This window comes from Protopterus annectens, chromosome 1.part1 (assembly GCF_019279795.1).
Source record: "Protopterus annectens isolate FY-2018-M chromosome 1.part1, PAN1.0, whole genome shotgun sequence".
NCBI lineage: Eukaryota > Metazoa > Chordata > Ceratodontiformes > Protopteridae > Protopterus > Protopterus annectens.
Window position 1 is genome coordinate 1,585,077,884 of NC_056726.1, and position 13,072 is coordinate 1,585,090,955.

General features: G+C 40.1%; 1 protein-coding gene across 1 annotated transcript in view; it reads right to left on the reverse strand.

Annotated features, from left to right (window-relative positions):
* LOC122816550 (A-kinase anchor protein 1, mitochondrial-like) overlaps nucleotides 1-13,072 on the reverse strand; it is a 95,319-nt gene that overhangs the window by 71,167 nt on the left and 11,080 nt on the right. The window contains 2 exon segments of the mRNA XM_044089413.1: nucleotides 2,201-3,082; nucleotides 3,932-5,194. Of these exon segments, the coding sequence (XP_043945348.1) occupies nucleotides 2,201-3,082; nucleotides 3,932-5,194 (2,145 nt within the window).

The window sequence follows — 13,072 nt, forward strand, 5'->3', positions numbered from 1 at the left end:
TATTTGCCGCTCTCACATGCTAGGTTGACTGTTTCAAGGAAGGAAATGAGGGCTGTCATGGTGCTGTGGCCTGGGCGGAAGCCGTGCTGGGTGGGAGAGAGGAGTTTGTGCTGGATTAGGTAGGGCATGAGCTGGGAGTGGATGGCTTTCTCTAGAATTTTAGAGAGAGGAGAGAGTATAGCTATGGGTCTGAAGTTGGTAGTGTCTGTGTTCTTACCACCTTTGTGGAGAGGAATTATGTATGCATAATGCCAGATGGTTGGTACATAGGATTTCTGAATGGATCTATTAATGAGGATGGATATGGGATAGGCTATAGATTCGGCTGATATTTGAAGAAAATTTGCTGGAAGGTTGTCGGGGGGATTGCGGCATGGTTTTAGATTTTGCAGTAGTCTTTTTATAGTATAGGTGGAGACAGGTTTAAGTGAGAATAGCGGTGGAGGAGGGGGTGAGAGGGTTTGGGGTGCAGGGTGAGGGGTTAGTATTGATGGATGGATTGGGGAAAGTGGAGGATAATTTAGCTATACAATCAATGAAAAATGTGTTGAAGTTAGTGGCCGTTTCAAGACTTGAGAGGTTGGGATTGGGGCAGGGGCTGGAAGTATTACCAGGGTTGAGTATTGAAGAGATGGATGTCCAGAATTTCTTTGGATTGTTTGAGTGTTTGTATTGCAGACTGCTGTAGTAGTTTTTGCAATCTTTTGTTATTGATTTTTGTCCAGGTTACAATGATGTTTATATTCCTGGAGGGTGGTGGGGTTTTTCTGTTTTTGGTACAGTTTCCACTTTTTGTTTCTCTGAGTGATTATCAATTTATTTTCTTGGGATAAGGGGCAGGAATTTGTTCTGATACATTTGGTTTGTAAAGGGGCTACTTTATCAAGTAAGGTAAGGAAGGTTTGGTTAAAATATGTGACAGCATTATCTAGTGGAAGGATTTTCAGTGGGGACCAATTAGTAACCTTGAGGCATTCAGAGAAGATTTTGGGGATGAAGGAAGATAGGTTACAGGATTGTTTGAAAATGTGTTGTTTTTCTATGTGTGAGGATAGGCGGTCAGTGAAGGCTGGTAACTGGTCACCTAGGGGGTCTAGTATTACACCAGCTTTCGAGATACGGTTGGGATGTGTTGTTAATATCCAATCTAAGATGGTACCAGAGGAACCATCTTTGTTTGGCCTAGTAGGGAGGGCTATTAGTTGGGTGAAATTGTAGAGGTTGATAGAGTGAGATGGGGTATCTATGAGGAAGGAGGTCTAGTTAATATTTACATCAGCAAGAATGTAGGTTTCATATTTGATGTTTGAGTTAAACCAAGAGAGGATGTCTTCCAGAGTTTTGGTATTGTCTCCGGGTGGGATGTAGATGGAGCAGATGCAGATGGATTTATAGTTGTTAAGTTTTGGAAAGCCTACAGTCATTTCTGCATTGGCAAATGTTGGGATGGGGTTGGTCAATGGAGTAAAAGTGAGAGTGGAGGAGTAGATAATTGCTACGCCACCTCCTTTTCTATGAGTTCTATCATTGCGTATAATGTGGTAGCCTGGAGGAAGGATTTCATTATCTCTGATGGAGGGTTTGAGCCAGGTCTCAGAGACAGCGGTTATGTCTGGCTGGTTGTAAGAGAGCCAGGCATGAAGGTTGGGGATTTTATTACGGAGGCTTTGTGCATTTAGGGTCATGAGGCGGATAGTCTTGTGTTTGTGTTGATTAGAACTTGGGTTAGGGTGGGTACAGGTAGGGGTTGGGCCTGGGTTAGGGTGGATGTCACCTGACAGAGAGAGTGAGATATGGAGAGGAGCTGATTGAAGAAAAGTATAGGATAAAGGGAAGTATGTTTTTTTGGGGGGGAGGGTTGTCTTAGAGAAAGTAGATAGAGTGGGGTGAGGAGATGGTGATGTAGGGAGTAGGGAGAGTTTGAAAATATTGGATGGGCTGGAGGAGTAAAGTTCTGGAGAGATCTGTGAATATGAGTGGGATATATCTGGGGGGTATGAGGTGGTGGTGTGTGTGGTTAGAGGTAGGTATGTATTAGTGTGGAGGCTAATTTGGGTAATGTAGGTTAGGGATATTAAAAGGGTAGATAGTAGTAGAGGTTGTGGGAAGGTAGGCATTGTAGTATAGATGTGTGAGGTGTGGTGTATGTATGAGAGAGGGTGGGGGTGTGTATGAGATTGGTGTGTGTATGAAGTGCTACGCTCATCATGCAAACTGTAATGTTCCAAAGGTCGCTCTTTTTCTTTTGAAAGTCCACCAGTTTCACCAATGTAACCACCATGTCTCGTTCGCTGCTCTCGGACATTTGCATGAAAAGGTGACAATGACCTCTGCTTGTACTGATAATTGTGCATCAGTCCCATATCTGAAGAATTACTGTTTTTCTTCTTCGGGTATACCGGTTCTACTTTCAAAGTACAGCAAACGTTGGGAATTTCCTCTGGAAGACCCAGTCTTAGCTTTCCTGGTCCCCATCTTGGTCCCTTAAAAAGTACAGAAAGCTTGTTGTAGAAACCAGGTGCAATCCAAAATGTATTCCAGATGTGAAGCAGGAGCTGAAACAGGTCAGCTGAGATGGCTTTAGTGATGAGAGGATATGGGCCATTCAACAGACCTCCACACACAATCAGCATAGCAATTGTGGTTCCAATTCTATTCTGACCAATATTGTTATACAGGAACAACATGGGAGCTGTTACAATGAGCATCACACAGCAGGTTGTCGCTCTCCCTCCCATGTAGTTATAAACTATACCTGCAATTATCCCACCTAAAATTCCTCCAAAATCAAAGAGCATAGATATATCTCCAGCCCCTTTTGAATCTAAATGTGCTACGTTGGGAATGAACAGTGGTAGCCAGTAAAGGAAGGTGTAGCTGACAAGCTTGGCAAATAGTAAGCAGAGGGAAAACTCCAACACACCTGGAATTTTAAGGGCACTTACAACGCTGATGGCAGTGGGCTCTTCAGTGACAGTGCCCCGCTCTGTGGGTATGTTGATACTGCCCTCTGCTGCATGGTTCGGGCTCCTAAAGAGTTCCTCATCACTACCATTTCTGATTAATGGTGTCTGTTCAAGTCCTTCATGGTGTTAAGGAGGACAGCAATCCACATCTTCTTGACATTCCACTGTTGGCTGTGGTATGCTGTCATCTGCTTCACTGCCATTCGATGGACCTGCTGACTGTGGTATTCTGTCATCTGCTTCACTGCCATCAGATGGACCTGCTGACTGTGGTATGCTGTCATCTGCTTCACTGCCATCGGATGAACCTGCTGGCTGTGGTATGCTGTCATCTGCTTCACTGTCATCAGATGGACCTGCTGGCTGTGATATGCTGTCATCTGCTGCATTGCCATCAGATGGACCTGCTGGCTGTGGTATGCTATCATCCGCTTCACCGCCATCAGATGGACCTGCTGGCTGTGGTATGTTGTCATCTGCTTCACTGCCATCAGATGGACCTGCTGGCTGTGGTATGCTGTCATCCACTTCACCGCCATCAGATGGACCTGCTGGCTGTGGTATGCTGTCATCTGCTTCACCTCCATCAGATGGACCTGCTGGCTGTGGTATGCTGTCATCTGCTTCACCTCCATCAGATGGACTTGCTGGCTGTGGTATGCTGTCATCTGCTTCACCTCCATCAGATGGACCTGCTGACTGTGGTATGCTGTCATCTGCTTCACTGCCATCGGATGAACCTGCTGGCTGTGGTATGTTGTCATCTGCTTCACTGTCATCAGATGGACCTGCTGGCTGTGATATGCTGTCATCTGCTGCATTGCCATCAGATGGACCTGCTGGCTGTGGTATGCTGTCATCCGCTTCACCGCCATCAGATGGACCTGCTGGCTGTGGTATGTTGTCATCTGCTTCACTGCCATCAGATGGACCTGCTGGCTGTGGTATGCTGTCATCCACTTCACCGCCATCAGATGGACCTGCTGGCTGTGGTATGCTGTCATCTGCTTGCTTTTCCTTATCGTCTCCCATTATATTCCATAACTGTATTAAAGGCAAACCACTGGAGCTCTCATAATTTGTAACCTGCGCAAGCAGAGAACAGCCTCTTGTCATTTCAACCAGAGCAGTATCAGCTTCCGATAAAAAATGATCTTCACCTGGAAGGGGTGCAATGTTGTCAAGTAGTACTTCTACTCCTTGAAATGGCAGGGTCACAAAATCAGACCTGATCTGGTGTAGTGTTTCAAGTTGAACTTTTTCATAACCACCGTAGTCCACATATCTAATGTCAGCCTCATTGCTTTCTTTGTAATAGGCAGCAACCTGAGCCCACCACCAAGCACCATCAGCTGCAGGAGCTGGACAAATAATGCCAACTACTGGTGCTGGCATGGCTGGTATTCCAGGTTAAGAATAACATAAACGCATCTGATGGTCTAAACAGCATAGTGCATGGAATGTAGGGTGGGTGTGCTGCTGAACAAACACATGTCTAGCACTGATTACACTCACGACAATCACTTCTACTGTAACACCCTCTGGAAGTGACAGCCACGAACTCATAGGCAGAGATGGTAATGTCAGTGAGCGTTGTGGTGCATAGATGTTGATTAGATCCAGTTCTCTGAACTTCTCCCCAATCAAAGTCAGTGCTTTGTCAACCTGCTGCTGCGAACTTTCTGTATGACAGATCTGAAACACCTGTGTGCAAGGCACAGTTGTTATGTATATCTTGGCACCAGATATCAGCTTAAGATAGCTAACGTATCTTCCCTGTTTACCAATTAAATGACCAACAAGGTGCTTTGGCACCTCTATCTCCCAAACTGTAAACTCAGACTTATTGGAATTCAAACTTGTATGCTGGCTGAGGTGGTGCTCTGACCCACTCAGCCCACAGCCACTGTGACCAGAGTCCATGCTGTTCACATCGGACCCTCCTGAACTGTCTACTTCTGCAGACCCAGACCACTGGCTTTCATTCTTTGTAACATAATTTCTTGCAACAGCTTCTTTGCTGCAGGAAATGTCATGTTCCACTTCTGCTCTAATAGTTTGCTTTACTGTGGCTGGTTCTACATCTTTTACACCAAGCACCTCTTTAATTACTGATTCACGCAATACATCCACTAATACACTGGACAAAGGTGTGCTCTGTAGTGGGTCCTCTGAACACATATCATCTTCTGACGTGCAAGTGCTACATCCAGAATCTTCCACATAGACTGATATATAGATAAAGATACTGTATATAGATGTGTGTGTGTGTGTGTGTGTGTGTGTGTGTGTGTGTGTGTGTGTGTGTGTGTGTGTGTGTGTGTGTGTGTGTGTATGTGTGTGTGTGTGTGTGTGTGTGTGTGTGTGTGTGTGTGTGTGTGTGTGTGTGTGTGTGTGTGTGTGTGTGTTTCTGTAAGTGGGGCTGTCATACTTTCATGCTCTTTTAGACTAACAATTAAATCCTGCAACATGGGAAAGGACACTAGACACCTGGGATAACTTTTTATATTGTGCCTTAAAGGTGCTTAAAAAAATTCATCCTTTCCACTACACCACCACTAGCCAATTCCTTTGACACAATAACCCACTCAAGCATCATTGATAAACTCACCTAGCTGGGTATCACCTCATATATTGTCAGGTAGGTTGCAACTGGCTCACTTATAGAACTCATACTGCCAAAATAGGGACTCCACCTGTTCCAGCGACCCATAACCAGTGGTACTCCACAGGGATTGATTCTGGGACCCCTACTATTCACAGTCTACTTCTCTGAAGTACAGTCTAAAACTAAAGGACTGTGACTGACAAAGTTTTCTGATGACTGCAAACTGGGAGCAATCATTGAAACCCCTGGTGATGTCAACATCCTGCAAGAAGGTCTTACATAGACTAATGACTGGTGCCAAAGAACAGGATTTTTTTTTTGTAATAATAAGTATTACTTTCTAATGTCTGACATTATTCAATAGTTGCAAACGTGTGAACGTCCATGAGTTACAAGGGACAGAGCTCGTATAAGAGGCAAGAGCAGGAGCATCCTGAATCATCTTATAAAGTCAGGGCCAGCTGAGATGGATGGATTGCATCTGTGTGGGGGCAACACTTCACGCCACAACACTTAATGACACCAGGGTGACTTTTCAAAATATTATGTGGACTCACTTAATAGAGCCATAGGTCTAGTACCATAATGCACTTTCTGAACAAGTTTGTCATTCTTGACTGACTGTAAAGACACATGTTTGCTGAGGGCAGGGACAAAAAAATAAGAAGATACATCAGGGACATTCTGTACACTAACAGGTATGTTGGTGTGAAACTTGAAAACAACACAACCAACTAGTACTCGTGAACACAAAAAGACAGCAAAACTTGCAGATGTTCTCCTTTTCCAAAACTTTATTCCGCAAGCGCTTTCGTAAGGACTAGTATCCAAACTTCCTCAGACAAAGTTACACAAGTAGCCAATGACTTATATACTTATACAATTAATAAATAATAAAGCAATTATATAAAAAAACAATTGAATAATTAAATAAACAACTCAATTCCTTTCCTCCTATGGAAAACTATTTACTTTGTATTTCCATATATAATTCATGATTTTATTACTAAATACCTAGACACTAAATTAGTGACTTGAATTAATATAAAATACAAATGTATTAAGTAGAAAAATGTATATATATATATATATATATATATATATATATATATATATATATATATATATATATATAAACATTTGTGGTATAATTAAATAAATGAAATACCTGGGGCTATGTGTTTTGTGTTAACCCCCCCCCCCCACTCACACACACACACACTCTACCTATCTAGCTGTTTAAGTTTCAAAATGCATTTAATGGAAGCATATTCATTAAGTCCAGGGTGTGTGTATGCAAAGGTTCTAATTTGCCACAACAATTCCTTTTCTTCTAACCTTAATGCCCATGGCCCTCCACTTTTGTTAAATAGTTCCTGGTGCACAATGGCAAACAAAAATGTGTGAGTGGGATGTTGCAATGTGTGCCTAGCCAAAGCATTTGTGGTGGCACCTTTACTTATATGATGCGTATGTTCGTATATGCATTGGCGCACTGTCCTTTCTGTCTTTCCTATATAAAAGGACTGGCATTGTTGGCATATAGCCATATACAGGAACTATTTAACAAAACAGGAGGGCCATGGGCATTAAGGTTAGAAAAAAAGGAATTGTTGTGGCAAATTAGAACCTTTGCATACACACACCCTGGCCTTAATGAATATGCTTCCATTAAATGCATTTTGAAACTTAAACAGCTAGATAGGTAGAGTGTGTGTGTGTGTGTGTGTGTGGGGGTTAACACAAAAAACATAGCCCCAGGTATTTCATTTATTTAATTATACCACAAATGTTTATATATATATATATATATATATATATATATATATATATATATATATATATATATATATATACATTTTTCTACTTAATAAATTTGTATTTTATATTAATTCAAGTCACTAATTTAGTGTCTAGGTATTTAGTAATAAAATCATGAATTATATATGGAAATACAAAGTAAATAGTTTTCCATAGGAGGAAAGGAATCGAGTTGTTTATTTAATTATTCAATTTTTTTTTATATAATTGCTTTATTGTTTTATTTATTAGTTGTATAAGTATATAAGTCATTGACTGCTTGTGTAACTTTGTCTGAGGAAGTTTGGATACTAGTCCTTATGAAAGCGTTTATGGAATAAAGTTTTGGAACAGGAGGTATGATGGTATGTCAGTGTGTTTGAATTTGAACATGTGCAAAGGAAAATGAGTGAGGGCAGTGTCTGTGCCAATGCAGTGCATGGGCTGCTGGTCATAACTACTACAAGAAAGTTTTGATTTGGACTTGCAGTAGTTATCGGTGCTTAAAGAAATGCAAATTAACTGATAATGAGGTCTTGTGGCTAACATGTCCATGAATCCAGTTTTCTGCATCATGGAAACTGTCCCTTTTGGACACAGCTCTTACTCTGGGGCTCCTTCTGAATCCCCGGGAAAATCTTTAATATATTTTTTTGTTATAATCTTTGTTTTTAAGAAGTATGTGTATATTTAAATGATAAAGGCCCTGTTTGTTTAATTTATGTCACTTAATACAAAAGCCTTGACCTTATTGGTTGTTTGGAATCATTTTTTATGACTAGATCTCTCTCTCTCTCTCTCTCTCTCTCTCTATTTCTCTGTTTTTCTGTGTATTTTTTATTTATATTTATGCTCGTTACTTTGGAAGGTGGGTCATTGGATTATTATTCCTTCATCTTTTCACATAGATGTTTCAAAATGATGGACTGAGTGAACTGAAAACTATCTGAATCTATATTATTTAAATATTATATTATATAATATAATATTATATTATTATATTATATATTATATTGTGCTTGTTATGTAAATGTGCATTTGCAAGAATTGTTTTACTCATTTTTCTTTCTATGAATTGTTTCCATGTCTGTCTCAGTTTTACCTGCTTCATTTAGGTTCCTTTATTTGCAGAAGTTTTAACCTTGATGGTTTGTATTTTAGTGCTGTGTTTTCGCTGCTATTGCTTTGTTGTTTGATGAGTGGTAAGGTCTGGATATTTTTTGTATCGTGATTTGCATTGAATAGTATGTACCTGAGCTTTTGGTTTCTCATTCTTTGTCAATAGGTCTGATTTTTATGTTTATATTGTCAGTTTCTAATTATGAGATAATGACTGTGATCCTAAATGGGTTGACCTTCAAATGTTTGAAGTGCACATCTGTGACGGCAGATGTGCGAAAGGACGTTCAGTAAAAGTCTGTTTTGACGAACCACGGATGTTCGAAATTGCACATGAGAAAATGCCAGTGTGCATTTGCTCATTGTAATTTGTTGTTTTGAGTCAGATCGCAGTACAGTAGGGGTCAGAACATGTACCCCTTCCCTGACTGTAGTGCAATCTCGGAGTTAAGTATATTAAAGTAGCAGGTGGTGTGGGGGTGCAGGGGGGGTTTGCCTCCCTGCATATCATTGTTTGGAGACATCCGATGATGTCTTTTAAATTTCAGAGGGGGGATACTGTTTTCTTAGAGTTCAAAAATGGTCGATTTTCAAATTCCAAGAAATCAGTTTCGACATTTGTTTGCAGGATTTTATTTTTTTTGTTTTACGATATTTCAAGTCACACAAAAGGCGATTTGGTTATCTACCTTTCAAATAAATGAAAGTAAACCTCCTAAATGTTTTAGTATTAAAAGCAAAAATAGCTTGTGACATTTCTTTTTATAATGCAAATCTTTGTATTGTACAATATGATTTAATACTGTCCTTTACTTTTTATGTTCAAGATCAAAAATAGTCCTTAACCCCTTGTATTTTGCTTTGAGAAGGCCAGTCACAGAATACAAAGCTCCTTTAGAGAAATATCTCAATAGATAAATCAATAAAATGGAGAGGTCACACAGGTCCCTAACTAAAATGATCAATAGCTTAAAAAAACTGAGATAGGAGAAACTAGAAGCTCTGTCCCAGTGTTATCATACAGAATCTTGAGGGGTGAGATGTGCTTTGTTTATCAGACCATAAGGGATCTCAGTAGTACAAGACCTCTTATACCTTCATAAATCAAACAGTCCTACAAATATGACAAATAGAGATCTAAATCTTTTTAAACAAATAAAACATGGTGGAGAGATTTATTTGTTGCACAGACAATTGTCATCTTCAAATTAAGCAGTGTGAATCACTATCTTCCTTCAAAAGGTAGTTAGATAATTAGATGTGCATTCATAAATTCACCCTTGGTATTACTGGTCCATCCTTCCTTGAAAGGGGAGGTAAGGCCTAGTATGGTTGTTGGCAAGGTGTTAGTGGCCTCCTGTTGTTGAAGCGTTTTTATTAAGAAATGGTTTTCCTAATGATATTGTTATTTGCAGTTGTGTGCATATGTGTGTTTTCTTTTTAAAGAACTGTTACTTGTTTTGAACACTAGCTGATATTAGAGGAGTAGCTATTCTTCAGTTATTTTATTTATTTTTTAATGTTTAATTCTCATTCCTGAATGGTTTTAAGCAAGCAACAATGACCATCAGATTGGGTATTATACAGAAATAATGGACTACCTAGGGGTGTTGTGAGGCCTGATGCTGTAGACTTCAAAGTAAGATGAAGGTTTACTGGAAAAGCTCACCCAGACTCTGCCAAAAATTACTTAGGTTAGTTTACTTTTGCTTTCTTGTATTTTGTATTACTTTATTATCTTCTTGTATTTTGTATATTGTGATTTGTTTTCTTTATACTGTGTTTTACTTGTGTCCTGCTTTTAATTGCATATTAAAACTAGGAAAGAAACCACAGCTGTGTCTTTTGTGGATCACACAGAGATCAGAAAAGATTAATTAAGGAGTCACACAGAAGATAGAACAGGTCAATTAAGTTTAATTGTCTGTGAACTGAGGATGGTGCTAGGAACTAAACCTCCTATTTAAGGGCTAAAATAAAATATTTCAAAGCTTTAGTGGAAAAGCTCAGCTAGACTCTGCCAGAACTTGCAGTGAGGGAAATGTTAGTTTACTTTTGTTTTTTTTGTATTTTGCATTGCTTTGTTGCCTTCTTTTATTTTGTATATTGTGATTTGTTTTCTCTACACTGTTTTACTTGTGTTCTGCTTTTAATTGCATATTAAAACTAGGAAAGAGACCACAGCTGTGTCCCTTGTGAGTCACACAGAACTTTTCCCCACCCCACCAACATGGTGCTGTTGTGTTTTTAAACTCAATCATCTTTCTACTTGCCTGCCCCTTTTGTTAATTTGGCCACATATCTCCTTCCCTCTTCGCTTTCATTGACTGTTGCAAGTAAGCCACCCCATTGTATTCCATAGAACTAGAATGCAAAGTGCCCACCACTTTTCAATCTATCATGCTCTTTTAAAATTAGTGACTATACTCAGACAGCTAAAGCTTAAGTTACCCCCTTTCATATTTAACTGCTTAGTATACACAGTAGTCCTTAGGATATTAAGCCACTTTTTCCATCTTACCTTTAAAATCTGCAGCATCTATTGCAAGACCACCAGTTATTAGTGATCCCACATTCTGCCTCTCAGTAGTCTTCTTGGGATTAGTGCTTGTTATTCTCCTTGTGAGAAAAGGAGCACAGGGACATTATTTCCTCAAGACTGCTAGATAGCCTAATGACTGCTTCATAGGTGACAGCTTGGAATCTGTGCTTATATTCTGCTCCTGGTGAGATAAGGAGCAGAGTGCATTGATTCCTGTGTGTTTCTGGTTGGGCAGCGAGTGTCTGTGCCTGATGATCCTGATTGGTCTGGTTGCTATTCAAAGCATCTAACAGGAAAAAGCTACAACAAGCCTACAGACCCTTGTATCATCTGGGACAAGACTGTGGATAACCAAACAGGCTGTGCCTCTACTCATCTTGGGACTGGTGCTAATGTTTTGCTTCTGGTGGGAGAAGAAGCAAAGGAGCATTGTATCCCAGCAGAAAGCTATGGTGAGACCAAAACTAGTAGCAGCCAGGCAGTAGCCATTCATGCAACTTCCTTCTTTTCATCATTCTTGACAAGCTAATTCTTTGTTTTCAGTAGTACTGCTTGATATGTTTCTAACTTCAGAATATCTGCCTAAGTACTTCATCCTTAAATGTTCAGGGTCTACTTATTAGTTTCCCCTCAAGTACTTGGCAGTGCCCTGTATAAACACAGATGCCTTGAGTGACATTTTTCCTGTAAAAGCACAGTTGAAATTTCAGCAATATCTCATTGCACACAGGACAACTAGTTTGCAGTGACAAGCACTGACCCCAGAGTTGCAAATTATATACTCCTGACATTGCATTATATTCTCACTCCAATTGTCTAATCAATAAAAAAGGGTCTGCTGCCATGGATATGAACTTTCCCACTATCTCTGTTACCAGCTTGGTGGATATGGGCATCCTGAGGCAATGTAGAAATTGCCTCATGTTTACTGACAACCAGTTAATTCTCAAACAAACTGATATGATGTGTGAGAGATGTATTTACACAATGTCACTGGAGACAAATCTCTCACATAAAAGTGCTCCTAATGTCAATAAGGTTCTCAGTAGTACACATACTGCACCCATCACAAACAATTCAAAACAGACATATAGACCCACATATGTTGAGGCACTTAAATGTAACCTTCCTAAACCACATACACCTCCTAGATGAAGTACACATAAAAATACCCTCAGCAGCCCCAAATGCACTCTTTCAAAACATCACCCACATTAGCACATACAGACACATAGGACATACAGACACATTTCATGGAGCCTCTACTTCTAAGCCCATAAGGCAAGCCACCATACAATCTAACATTCTGGTCACTGGAGACTCCATTGTGAGACACTCTGATGTCCCACTCAACAGGATGAGTAAGGAGAAAGTCACAGTCAGTTGATTATCAGGGGTTAGGATCTGACACATTACACACACTCACGTCACTGGACCACAAGTACCAGTAGGACTCAGTTATACCTCCCTAGACTATAAGAAGAGAGACATCATGTGGCTATTGGAATATGTGTCCCAGGCTGGTATGAGCCTAGCACTGAGCATCATTTTACCTTCAACAAGGATGATGCCACAATACAAACAAAAGATGAATGACTTTAATAATTGGCTTAGTTTCTGGTATCATTCTAAAGGGGTGCAATATTTGTCAGCATGGAAGGAGATGGTCAACAGACCACGCTGCTTTGCCAGGAATGATCTGCAACTCTCCCCTCTAGGCTTTTGAATATTAGCTAAAACATTATCTTCCCCTATAGTGTCTTTTCTAGGCAATGCCAAACTGAAAGTACTTCTGACATAGCAAATCAAAACCAAGAAAATCTAAAGGTATTACTGCTCAGTGCTAGGAGTCTAAACAAAAAACTCCAGTCCTTAGACGCTCTCTTCACCCTAGAGAATGCTGACATCTGTGCCATCATTAAGACATGATTTAAAGCTGCTGACAACACACCAACAGTGCAAGGTTATAATGCCTTCTACACATCTAGAACAGGGGTCTATATCAGAACATCGAAGTATTAAAACATTGAATGTTCT